The sequence below is a fragment of the Hylobates moloch genome, unplaced genomic scaffold (assembly GCF_009828535.3).
Source record: "Hylobates moloch isolate HMO894 unplaced genomic scaffold, HMol_V3 SCAFFOLD_6, whole genome shotgun sequence".
Taxonomy (NCBI): domain Eukaryota; kingdom Metazoa; phylum Chordata; class Mammalia; order Primates; family Hylobatidae; genus Hylobates; species Hylobates moloch.
In genome coordinates this window covers 83394757-83408169 of record NW_026652281.1, presented here as the reverse complement: position 1 = coordinate 83408169, position 13413 = coordinate 83394757, and the positions used below count along the sequence as shown (strand labels likewise).

At 44.1% G+C, this 13413-nt stretch overlaps 1 protein-coding gene across 1 annotated transcript in view; it reads right to left on the bottom strand.

The window, feature by feature from the left end:
* Nucleotides 1-1283: 1283 nt before the first annotated feature.
* Nucleotides 1284-13413, bottom strand: part of ABCC12 (ATP binding cassette subfamily C member 12) — a 69987-nt gene continuing 57857 nt past the window's right edge. Inside the window, 7 exon segments of the mRNA XM_058440953.1 lie at nt 1284-1962; nt 2068-2232; nt 3761-3874; nt 4910-4988; nt 6106-6265; nt 6706-6736; nt 6738-6896. Of these exon segments, the coding sequence (XP_058296936.1) occupies nt 1876-1962; nt 2068-2232; nt 3761-3874; nt 4910-4988; nt 6106-6265; nt 6706-6736; nt 6738-6896 (795 nt within the window). The 3' untranslated portion in view covers nt 1284-1875.

Genomic DNA, 13413 nt, shown 5'->3' with positions numbered 1-13413 from the left:
TGAAATCACAGACCGATTATCTGGCTGGTGTCAAGTTGGTAGAAAGTAAAGCATCCCTCCCTGACATTGCACAACTGTCATGGATTCCCACGGCCAGCACAGACCGCGCAGTCTGCTTGTCATATTGGGGAAGTTATCATATGTCCATAAAGGTGATGCCCACACTCAGCTGGGAGCAGCTGCTCAGAACACTGTGGATGTGGGTTTAATGACCTTCGATCAGGGTCATGCACCATGGCGGAAAGCTCAGATCAGGCAAAGATACACTGTGTCCCTTCACAGAGAGATCCACACTTGGCCTGGAGCTGCCCACGGAAGGAACCCCCTGGCTCACGTCCTTCTCAGCCACATGTCTTAGTGCACCCTCTGCTGAGGGCAGGATCCATCGCTGCCAAGCTGCTGGGCCAGGGCTTTCACGCACTTGCCAGGTTATAAGCTCTACCTGAGGCCAGGTGTGCTCACCTCCCTACTGGTTGGGTAGACCCCTGCCCAGGCCTGGCCGGAGCAGGGCTGGAGAATAATCAGTTGGAGGTTAACCTCACATGCCCAGCCCTTGAATTGCTGGCTGTTGGCTTTTTGGCCAGAAATCCAGATTAAGCTCTTAATATGCACACACACCTGGGAGGGGTGTCCGCCAGGCTTCACAGCTGTGTTTGAGTGAGTTCATTAGATGCTGTCATTCACAGCTGCCACAAGTGTTTCCCGAGTGCTCCCAGGTGCCAGGCACTCCTTCCTCCATGTCTGGGGAAGCAAGTATGTGACCAACACTTAGAATGGGAGTGGGGTGGGGGGTTGTGGTCTGGAAGCTTTGCTGACCACACTGCCCTGAGCTGTATTTAGAGCTCAGCCTGGGGCCTGGAAAGCAGGCCCGGGGAACCTCATGGGGCCTTCACTCCTGATGAATGAGAAACAGCCAGAACTCCCGGCGTGCCCCTTGGCGGCTACTACACAAGAGCTTGCTGGATTTTCTATAATTTTTTTTTTTCCCAAATGTCACCATGAGTTAGCAGCGCTCACTCCTGGGGCTGCTGGGAATACATCTTTACTGCTTCCATCAGAACCAGCCTCAAGGTTGGAGAGAAAGCTTTTTATTTGGTAAGCGACTGTGAAGTTTCATTACTGAGTGAAGGGAGAAGGCAACAAAGGTCTATGAGAGGAAGTAGTACAGAAATTGGAATATCTTCAGTGAAATAATTGCAAGGCAACATTTTAGGGTAATTTCCTACTGCGTTTTAATGACGAATAAAGAAGATATAAAAGTGTCATTTATAAAGAAACTCCAGCATTTTGTTTTCTTGGTTATTCTAATAGATCAATTGAAACATATAATATGATTTAAAAAAATTTTTTGGCCAAACACTGTATTCAATCTTTCATGCTACAAATCCGAGTCATTACCACTTGTCACCCAGTCAAGATGGAAGTGAGTGGGGTTAAATGAGAAGAAAACTCTGCTCTTTTTCCTTCTGATGATGGACAAGGAAACCTTGCAAACTCCATCCTAATGCATTTTCCCATTTTGTTTATTGTGGCTGGTTTCTAACTGAAAGTTACAATATTTTCAATCTCAGGCACTGGGGTGGTTTTGGTGAAAACACGTGAGGGACCCTTGGGGATTTGGGAGGTGAAGGGCAGTTTTTTAATCCATTAGCTAGGTCTGCCTCAGTTCACCATCCAGAACCAACCCCAAGCCCACCAAATAGGGTGACATGGACTGAATATAGCAGTGGGGACAACTTCAGCCCCAGCTCACTCCACGGATGGGAGGGGCTGAAGACCAGGGCTGCCTGCGGAGAGGACAGCCCCTCCTCCTGAAGACCCCTCCTACCCATCTCACAGAGCCTCTTCCTCCTCTAGAATCAGCCGCCAGGACCTCTACAATCTGACTTCTGCTGCTAGTAACATAGCAAATGCAGAATCTGGCTTCTCGGCAAGGACTTCAGGCTTGTCAAACTCAATCACCTGAAAGTCAGAGAAGAACTGAAATCATCAGAAAATATCTACCCACTGTAAAGCTCAAATCACTAGACTTTTCTGGGGAGGTGAAGCCAAAAGAGCTTCCTATACCTTCCCATTTTCCATAACCAGGACGTGATCGCAGTTGAGAACTGTGTTGAGGCGGTGGGCGATGGTCAGCACAGTGCAGCCTTTGAAGGCATCTTTGATGGTGTTCTGAACCAGGGTGTCAGTCTTGGAGTCCATAGAGGGGGTGGCTTCATCAAGGAGAATGATCTGTCGAGGAGGGAACATTGTAAAGGTCAGACTAAGCCAAAGGTGCACTGAGAGGGGAATTTATAGCCTTGGCTCTATTTACTTTAAAAAAAAGAAGGAGAAGAAAAATAAGACCACAAGATGAAAAGTAATTAGCTAAACATCCATCTTAAAAAAAATGAGAACAAGAGTGAAATAAAAGTCACATCACATCACCTCCTTCTTTCCAAAGGCACCTGCTAGAGGGACAAGGTTGTATATCCTTTACTCCTCTTTTTAAGTGGTTTATTCTGACCCTACAATCTCATAGGGAGACAGGCTGCACAGGCTTTATCTACTGTGCTAATCTGAGTTGGCATGAAGCACAGCAGCACTTACATTCATTTCCTATATTGCTGCCATAGCAAACGATCACAAACTAAGAGACTCAGTGTAAATTTATCTTCTAGTTCCAGAAGTCAGAAATCCTAAAATCAAGGTATTGTCAGGGCTGCATTCTTTCTGTTTCCTTGCCCTCTCCAGTTTCTGGGCCACTTGCATTCCTTGGCCCACAGCCCCTCCTGGCATCACAGCTCCTTCTCTGTCTTTGACTCTTCTGCCTCCTCCTTGGAAAGCCCCATATGAATACGCTCAGCCCACCCAGATCTAGGATCATCTCCCCATCTCAAGATCCTTAATCACAACTGCAGAGTCCCTTTTGCCAAGTAAGTTAATATATTAAAAGTTTCAGAGGAACATGTTCACAGGTTCCAAAAATCAGGACATTAACATCTTTGGGGAGGTGGGGGTATTATTCTGCTGATCACAGGACGGATTTGATTTAGCAAATCAGAGCACTTGACCTTAACCCCTGACTCTGCTTGACTGGCCAAGTTACTTAACTTCTGCGAGGCTCTGTTCCCTCGTAGGTGAAAGGGGGCTATGCCTTATTGATGAGCTGGAAATGGAGACTACACTTAAACCACTTAGCAGCGTGCAGTGCCACGGCAGGCATCAGATCCATGCTGGTCCCTCTCCCCTGACATTAGCACATCTAGAGAATACTCACAATGGGTCACACCTTTGATGAGGCTTCGGAGACCGGCATTACTAAAGCAACAGCAATCCCTTCCTGGAAATCAGTAAGTAAGGGTGGCTAAGTCACAAAGAAAAGTAAGTATAAATTCTACAATTCCCATATCCTAGCATTCTGATGGCCTTCTTGAGCATCCTGGGGACAATGTATCCAGATTCAGAATTGTTCAGAGACAATGGGAGAAAGTTGGGAGACAGATTTTTCAAACTCAAACCACTTAGGAGAGCAGAGTGAAAATCTAAGCGAGACCTCCCCAGGGGAAGCCTGGGAGAGGAAGGTGCTCTTGCTGTAAATGGCTGTTACTTTTCAATTTTTATCCCTCACAACTTTGTCTTAAGAAAAAGTGATCGGTTTTTAAATGGCTCAATTGCTCTCTCTTTGCTGAAAGACATACGCGTGGCACTCCCTCCTGGATTGAGTGGCGCTGCGGGAAATATCCAAAATTTGACCAATCCATTTTCCATGTTTTCTTACCTTTGAATTACGGAGAAGAGCTCGGGCCACACAAAGCAGCTGACGTTCCCCTACTGAGAAGTTTTCTCCATTTTCTGTGACTTCTGCCTGTAATTTTTCTGGGAGTTTCATTATCTATAAAACACAGAAAATGCCACATTTGTGCTGATGATCTATAAAATTGTCCTATGCTGTCTGTATTGATTGCCCCCTTCTCTTGCATTCATCAGCTTGCTTTATTTTACTGTGGCAAAGAAAGTGCAAAACAACAATCATTTCAATATTGCAAACAGGCACCAGGGAAAGACCGGGGAGTAGGCGGACATTAATAATTTAAAATCACAGTATGACTCATAGAACCCCAAAGACAATTCACCAAAAGAACAAATGATGCAGATGCAGTCCCAGAGAGCACACAAACAAGTGGAAACGGCTTTCTGGATTGCTGTTTCCAGGGACCAAATAGAGATGGGATGGGAGAGTTTTCTGGACATTAAGGAAGGGTAAGACAGGGTCTGACTTATCCAGAGTGACAAGCCAAAGTGGCCTTGGAAGATGCTCATGTTGGTACCAAGTCCTGGAAAAATATCACACTGGGCTGCAGAGGTGGCCACGCTCACCTGCTGACCCCAGCTGGGGCTGTAGCTCTTATAGGACAGGGTTCCCTCTCGCACATAGTTCGGTTCTCTCCAACCAGCCATACTTGCCATTTCCAGAACATTCCACACCCTCCCGTTTTCTGTGGCTTGTCTGTTCTGATAAGCAAATGAGGCCATTGGCATAGTAGCAGGGCCTTCCATCTGCTCTACAGCCAGATAGGCTTGAGTTCAAGTCTCCATCCTGCTACTCACTAGCCTGGGCATGTTACTTCCCTGAGCTTTAATTTCTTCATCTCTAAAATTAGGGGTAAGAGTACCAACCTCAGAGCATTGTAGTAAGGACCAAGTGAGATGATACATGTAGTGCTCTTGACTGGATCATTGTAGAGCCCTATTGTTGCTTTTAATAGGAAAGAGTAACTAAGGATTATGTTCTACTGACTTACGTGGTGTCCACAAATAAACCTGGCTAAGTGCTGGCCTAGGTGCTTGTCAAATTTAAATGTAGGCCAGGAATCTAGGGCAGTGGTGCTGGGAAACAAACTCCTCCTCAACAGCCCCAGAGACCTACTGTGTCTCTCATGAATGTTCTCTCCAGAACCTGCCAGAGCATCTCATCGGTGTGACTCTCAAAGGGATCCAAGTTGTACCTGCAATGAAGGAGAGGAGAGGACAGGGAACCAGATTTCCAAGGATGAGAGGATGGATGGGGAGCAGGTTTTCTGTAGCATGTGGAGGAGGGTAGGAGGTGGCATATGATGACCTCGTGCTACAAGAATAGTGCTCAGTACAGGACAGTGGTCCACAAAATATGGACCTCAGGTCACAAGACCAAGGGCCTACAACTCTGCGATGGAGCAGAGACCACTGAGGCAGGCAATGACAGGTGGAACCCTGCTGAGAGGCAGCTCTGAGCAAGGTGCTCAGAAAGACACACCCGGGCCTCTCAGCAGCCCCGAGTAGCAGAGTGGGTTTGAACTGATAAAAATCCTTGGCAGTGAAAGAAGGAGAGTGAGCAACCCAAATCTTCCACTCCATGTGTCGGCAACTCCTAGGGCCTCACAGGGTGCTGAGCAGCTCAGACGCAGAATGTAAATCTACTGTTTCAAGAGGCAGAATGCATTTTTCAAACAATGAACTCTAAATACAGTAAATACAGTTACCCTACTTCATCTGGTGCTCTATGGGAGAAATGTTCCTCCCATTACAGAGAGAGCCACTGCACTGGCTAACTGAGAAACTGCCTTTCCCCTTGTGCCTTGATATCAGATCTGGAGCCCCATAGAAGCTGCAGCCCTACTGTTCTTGTGCTTGAAATAGCTTCTGTTCACTTAGGTGTGGAAATACATGAATGCACTTTGCAATGGATAGCTATATACGTGGAGTAACTATTTATTTTATTGTGCAAACTGGGACCCTTTTCAGAGTGGCCATTGCTAAACCTGATAGGATGCTGGGACACAGGCATAAACTAGGGCTGTCCAGAGCCACCGGAATATCTGCTCAGTGTATGAATGAATATAGAAGCATCTTGTTCATTAATAATGTGTTTATAAAACACAAGTAATGCTCAGACCCTGGGACCTGGCTCCTCCCAATGCTGGATGCAGAAACAGGGACCAGCAGTGCTTGTGAGGCCCCTGGGATACTGCTTCCCTCAGACAGAACAGCTCCAGGCCAGCCATGCCCTGGGGACATCACAAAGTTCTTGATCAGTCTGATTTCACTCTCCAAAAATAGAAATGCACAATGATTAAAAACAGCTACCTTACTGTACCTGCAAACAGGACAGGATCCTGTGGGATCACGGTCAGCTTGGTTCTGAGGTCTTCTAAGCTGAGAGTGCAGATATCCACCTCATCAATAAAGATTGTGCCACTGGCTGGCTCCACCAGATGAAACAAAGCCATTCCTAACGATGACTTTCCTGGGAACCATAAAAGCAAGAACAACAAACCAAACATCATATCCAAGCATTTAATCAGTGGGATTTTTAATGCAATGCAAATGGCTCCAAAAGGATGATGGTGTAGACAGAAAGTGTCCTCACCGGGGTGGGGGTGGAGGGATGGGCTGCCCTGACACAGTTAACCTGCCCATCCTTGCAGGGGCCCTTAGTACACAACTCATCTCTGGAGCCCTGTTGCACTAGAATGATTGTCATTTAATTAATTCAAAAACTGACGTGTTTGCTTCCATCTCTACACACCCATTCAACCTGAAATCCTAATTTACAGTAAAGAGATTTGAGGGAAATAGCCAATCTGACACACATACACATCACTCTCTGGTGTGACTTAACTAGGACATCCAGTGGAAATCCAAAGAAAACAACCCGAAAGAAACAAAAGCAGAGCTTGTCCTCACCAGAACCTGTTCTTCCAACAATCCCGACTGTTCTGCCCACTTTGTATGTTCAAGTTCAGGCTGTCGAGAACAAGGGGGGTGTTGTCTCTGTATCTCATCTGATAGTCTCTGAAGGTGATCTCCCCATGGCTGGGCCAGTCCTTGGGACAGGTCCCCACTTTGAGGGGATGAGTGCATTCAGGAACACAGGACTGTAAAGGAGAATAACCAATGACCAGTGAACAGCCATTTGTTTTTTCATTTATTTAACTAATTCATTCATTGATTCACACAGTTTCAGGTACTGCTATTCACGGTGGTGAAATAAACCAATAATGACCCTTAATTCTAGAAACTCACATTCCAGTGGGGATGTCAGATAATAAACAAGAAAAAAATTTAAAATGAAGACAATAAAACAGAGTATTGCAATAGGATACAGAATGTGATTTGTGTGTTGGGCAAGGGGGTAGGAGAGTAAAAGTACTTGAGGTTTGAGGAAGGCACCTATGTGACATTGGACCTGAGGGCTAGAGTGCTGGGAGGATGCCAGCTACAAAAGAATCAAGTCCAGAGCCCTCCAGGTTGGGGGAACAGCTAGTACAAAGGCCCTGGGGCCAGAATGAGCTTGGGCAATTTGAGGAATGGAAAGAAAAGTCATGTGGCTGGAGCTTAGCGAATAGAGGGATGGATGACTTAGAGGAATACACAAGGGGAAGCTCATACTGGGCCTGTGGGCCTGGGAAAATGTCAGAAGTGTAGCCCTGAAGCTGTATGACAAGGCCAGACATAGACTTGAATTTGCAGAATTCAAACAGATATAATTTCAAGATCTGCAAGAATCATCATTATGCTAGAAGTAGAAAGATGATAAGAATGCAGGATGTCTAGTTCAGAGGTCTTTAGACATACATGAAAAAAAAAACATTTAAGTCTCCTAAGAGTCCAAGAAATGCAAGGTCTAATTAAGGAGTAGGGCAGCTTGGCTTCATCACAAGAACAGCCCCTCCTCTTAAGTCACCTCTGTGTAAACAGCTGGAAATAGGGATCCCGTGTGCCCCATCAGGATGGCTAACCAGCCCAAATGTCTGGTCAATAAGCAACCTCATTTAGCTAAGAAAATACCTCTATTGTTAAGGACTGAGTATTTTTAACCCCTAGAAGATTTAGAATTAGGAATAAAAATATTTTAGAGAAATGAAACTGTAACAGTAATATTTTTAGTTTAAGAAATCTGCACGCTTGGTGTTTCAAGTATTCACAATATATTAACAGAACTTGGGCTTGTGATTCTAATTTAAAATGTATACTTGAATAATTGATTTAAACATGATTTTAAGTTAAAAGTTTACTGTTTATAGCATTCATACTGTCATGAAAACTTAAAGCTTACTATACTTATAAGTTTAATTTATTAAATTTAGAGGTGGAGCCAAGATGGCCGAATAGGAACAGCTCCGGTCTCCAGCTCCCAGCCCCAGCGACACAGAAGACGGATGATTTCTGCATTTCTGCTTGAGGTACCGGTTTCATCTCACTAAGGAGTGCCTAACAGTGGGTGCAGGACAGTCGGTGAAGCGCACTGTGCGCGAGCCGAAGCAGGGCGAGGCATTACCTCACTCGGGAAGCGCAAGGGGTCAGGGAGTTCCCTTTCCTAGTCAAAGAAAGGGGAAACAGACGGCACCTGGAATATCGGGTCAGTCCCACCCCAATACTGTGCTTTTCCAACGGGCCTGGAAAACGGCACACTAGGAGATTGTGTCCCGCACCTGGCTCGGAGGGTCCTGTGCCCACGGAGTCTCGCTGATTGCTAGCACAGCAGTCTGAGATCAAGCTGCAAGGCGGCAGCGAGGCTGGGGGAGGGGCGCCCGCCATTGCCCAGGCTTGCTTAGGTAAACAAAGCAGCCAGGAAGCTCGAACTGGGTGGAGCCCACCACAGCTCAAGGAGGCCTGCCTGCCTCTATAGGCTCCACCTCTGGGGGCAGGGCACAGACAAACAAAAACTCAGCAAGAACCTCCACAGACTTAAAGGTCCCTGTCTGACTGACAGCTTTGAAGAGAGTAGTGGTTCTCCCAGCACGCAGCTGGAGATCTGAGAACGGACAGACTGCCTCCTAAAGTGGGTCCCTCACCCCTGAGCAGCCTAACTGGGAGGCACCCCCCCAGTAGGGACAGACTGACACCTCATTCAACCGGGTACTCCTCTGAGACAAAACTTTCAGACAAACTATCAGACAGCTGAATTTGTGGTCTCACGAAAATCCGCTGTTCTGCAGCCACCGCTGCTGACACCCAGCCAAACAGAGTCTGGAGTGGACCTCTAGTAAACTCCAACAGACCTGCAGCTGAGGGTCCTGTCTGGTAGAAGGAAAACTAACAAACAGAAAGGACATCCACACCAAAAACCCATCTGTACATCACCATCATCAAAGACCAAAAGTAGATAAAACCACAAAGATGGGGAAAAAACAGAACACAAAAACTGGAAACTCTAAAAAACAGAGCACCTCTCCTCCTCCAAAGGAACGCAGTTCCTCACCAGCAACGGAACAAAGCTGGATGGAGGATGACTTTGATGAGTTGAGAGAAGAAGGCTTCAGACGATCAAACTACTCTGAGCTACGAGAGGAAATTCAAAACAATAGCAAAGAAGTTAAAAACTTTGAAAAAATATTAGAAGAATGGATAACTAGAATAACCAATGGAGAGAAGGGCTTAAAGGAGCTGATGGAGCTGAAAGCCAAGTTTCGAGAACTACGCGAAGATTGCAGAAGCCTCAGTAGCAGATGCGATCAACTGGAAGAAAGGGTATCGCTGATGGAAGATGAACTGAATGAAATGAAGAGAGAAGGGAAGTTTAGAGAAAAAAGAATAAAAAGAAATGAACAAAGCCTCCGAGAAATTTGGGACTATGTGAAAAGACCAAACCTACGTCTGATTGGTGTACCTGAAAATGATGGGGAGAATGGAACCAAGTTGGAAAACACTCTGCAAGATATTATCCAGGAGAACTTCCCCAATCTAGCAAGGCAGGCCAGCATTCAGATTCAGGAAATACAGAGAAGGCCACAAAGATACTCCTCGAGAAGGGCAACTCCAAGACACATAATTGTCAGATTCACCAAAGTTGAAATGAAGGAAAAAATGTTAAGGGCAGCCAGAGAGAAAGGTCGGGTTACCCACAAAGGGAAGCCCATCAGACTAACAGCTGATCTCTCGGCAGAAACTCTACAAGCCAGAAGAGAGTGGGGGCCGATATTCAACATTCTTAAAGAAAAGAATTTTCAACCCAGAATTTGCTATCCCGCCAAACTAAGCTTCATAAGTGAAGGAGAAATAAAATACTTTACAGACAAGCAAACGCTGAGTGATTTTGTCACCACCAGGCCTGCCCTAAAAGAGCTCCTGAAGGAAGCACTAAACATGGAAAGGAACAACCGGTACCAGCCACTGCAAAAACATGCCAAATTGTAAAGACCATCGAGGCTAGGAAGAAACTGCAGCAACTAACGAGCAAAATAACCAACTAACATCATAATGACAGGATCAGATTCACACATAACAATATTAACGTTAAATGTAAATGGGCTAAATGCTCCAATCAAAAGACACAGACTGGCAAACTGGATAAGGAGTCAGGACCCATCAGTGTGCTGTATTCAGGAAACCCATCTCACGTGCAGAGACACACATAGACTCAAAATAAAGGGATGGAGGAAGATCTATCAAGCAACTGGAAAACAAAAAAAGGCAGGGGTTGCAATCCTAGTCTCTGATAAAATAGACTTTAAACCAACAAAGATCAAAAGAGACAAAGAAGGCCATTACATAATGATAAAGGGATCAATTCGACAAGAAGAGCTAACTATCCTAAATATATATGCACCCAACACAGGAGCACCCAGATTCATAAAGCAAGTCCTGAGTGACCTACAAAGGGACTTAAACTCCCACACAATAATAATGGGAGATTTTAACACCCCACTGTCAACATTAGACAGATCAACGAGACAGAAAGTTAACAAGGATATCCAGGAATTGAACTCAGCTCTAAATAAAGTGGACCTAATAGACATCTACAGAACTCTCCACCCCAAGTCAACAGAATATACATTTTTTTCAGCACCACACCACACCTATTCCAAAATTGACCACATAGTTGGAAGTAAAGTTCTCCTCAGCAAATGTAAAAGAACAGAAATTATAACAAACTGTCTCTCAGACCACAGTGCAATCAAACTAGAACTCAGGATTAAGAAATTCACTCAAAACCGCTCAACTACATGGAAACTGAACAACCTGCTCCTGAATGACTATTGGGTACATAATGAAATGAAGGCAGAAATAAAGATGTTCTTTGAAACCAACGAGAACAAAGACACAACATACCAGAATCTCTGGGACACATTCAAAGCAGTGTGTAGAGGGAAATTTATAGCACTAAATGCCCACAAGAGAAAGCAGGAAAGATCCAAAATTGACACCCTAACATCACAATTAAAAGAACTAGAAAAGCAAGAGCAAACACATTCAAAAGCTAGCAGAAGGCTAGAAATAACTAAAATCAGAGCAGAACTGAAGGAAATAGAGACACAAAAAACCCTTCAAAAAATTAATGAATCCAGGAGCTGGTTGTTTGAAAAGATCAACAAAATTGATGGACCGCTAGCAAGACTAATAAAGAAGAAAAGAGAGAAGAATCAAATAGATGCAATAAAAAACGAAAAAGGGGATATCACCACCGATCCCACAGAAATACAATCTACCATCAGAGAATAATACAAACACCTCTATGCAAATAAACTAGAAAATCTAGAAGAAATGGATAAATTCCTTGACAAATACACCCTCCCAAGACTAAACCAGGAAGAAGTTGAATCTCTGAATAGACCAATAACAGGTTCTGAAATTGTGGCAATAATCAATAGCTTACCAACCAAAAAGAGTCCAGGACCTGACGGATTCACAGCTGAATTCTACCAGAGGTACAAGGAGGAACTGGTACCATTCCTTCTGAAACTATTCCAATCGATAGAAAAAGAGGGAATCCTCCCTAACACATTTTATGAAGCCAGCATCGTCCTGATACCAAAACCTGGCAGAGACATAACCAAAAAAGAGAATTTCAGACCAATATCCTTGATGAACATTGATGCAAAAATCCTCAATAAAATACTGGCAAACCGAATCCAGCAGCACATCAAAAAGCTTATCCACCATGATCAAGTGGGCTTCATCCCTGGGATGCAAGGCTGGTTCAACATACACAAATCAATAAATGTAATCCAGCATATAAATAGAACCAAAGACAAAAACCACATGATTATCTCAATAGATGCAGAAAAGGCCTTTGACAAAATTCAACAACCCTTCATGCTAAAAACTCTCAATAAATTAGGTATTGATGGGACGTATCTCAAGATAATAAGAGCTATCTATGACAAACCCACAGCCAATATCATACTGAATGGGCAAAAACTGGAAGCATTCCCTCTGAAAACTGGCACAAGACAGGGATGCCCTCTCTCACCGCTCCTATTCAACATAGTGCTGGAAGTTCTGGCCAGAGCAATCAGGCAGGAGAAGGAAATAAAGGGTATTCAACTAGGAAAAGAGGAAGTCAAATTGTCCCTGTTTGCAGATGACATGATTGTATATCTAGAAAACCCCATTGTCTCAGCCCAAAATCTCCTTAAGCTGATTAGCAACTTCAGCAAAGTCTCAGGATACAAAATTAATGTACAAAAATCACAAGCATTCTTGTACACCAATAACAGACAAACAGAGAGCCAAATCATGAGTGAACTCCCATTCACAATTGCTTCAAAGAGAATAAAATACCTAGGAATCCAACTTACAAGGGATGTGAAGGACCTCTTCAAGGAGAACTACAAACCACTGCTCAATGAAATAAAAGAGGATACAAACAAATGGAAGAACATTCCATGCTCATGGGTTGGAAGAATCAATATCGTGAAAATGGCCATACTGCCCAAGGTCATTTATAGATTCAATGCCATCCCCATCAAGCTACCAATGACTTTCTTCACAGAATTGGAAAAAACTACTTTAAAGTTCATATGGAACCAAAAAAGAGCCCGCATCGCCAAGTCAATCCTAAGCCAAAAGAACAAAGCTGGAGGCATCACGCTACCTGACTTTAAACTATACTACAAGGCTACAGTAACCAAAACAGCATGGTACTGGTACCACAACAGAGACATAGATCAATGGAACAGAACAGAGCCCTCAGAAATGACGCCGCATAGCTACAACTATCTGATCTTTGACAAACCTGACAAAAACAAGAAATGGGGAAAGGATTCCCTATTTAATAAATGGTGCTGGGAAAACTGGCTAGCCATATGTAGAAAGCTGAAACTGGATCCCTTCCTTACACCTTATACAAAAATTAATTCAAGATGGATTAAAGACTTATATGTTAGACCTAAAACCATTAAAATCCTACAAGAAAACCTAGGCAATACCATTCAGGACATAGGCGTGGGCAAGGACTTCATGTCTAAAACACCAAAAGCAATGGCAACAAAAGCAAAAATCGACAAATGGGATCTCATTAAACTAAAGAGCTTCTGCACAGCAAAAGAAGCTATCATCAGAGTGAACAGGCAACCTACAGAATGGGAGAAAATTTTTGCAACCTACTCATCTGACAAAGGGCTAATATCCAGAATCTACAATGAACTCAAACAAATTTACAAGAAAAAA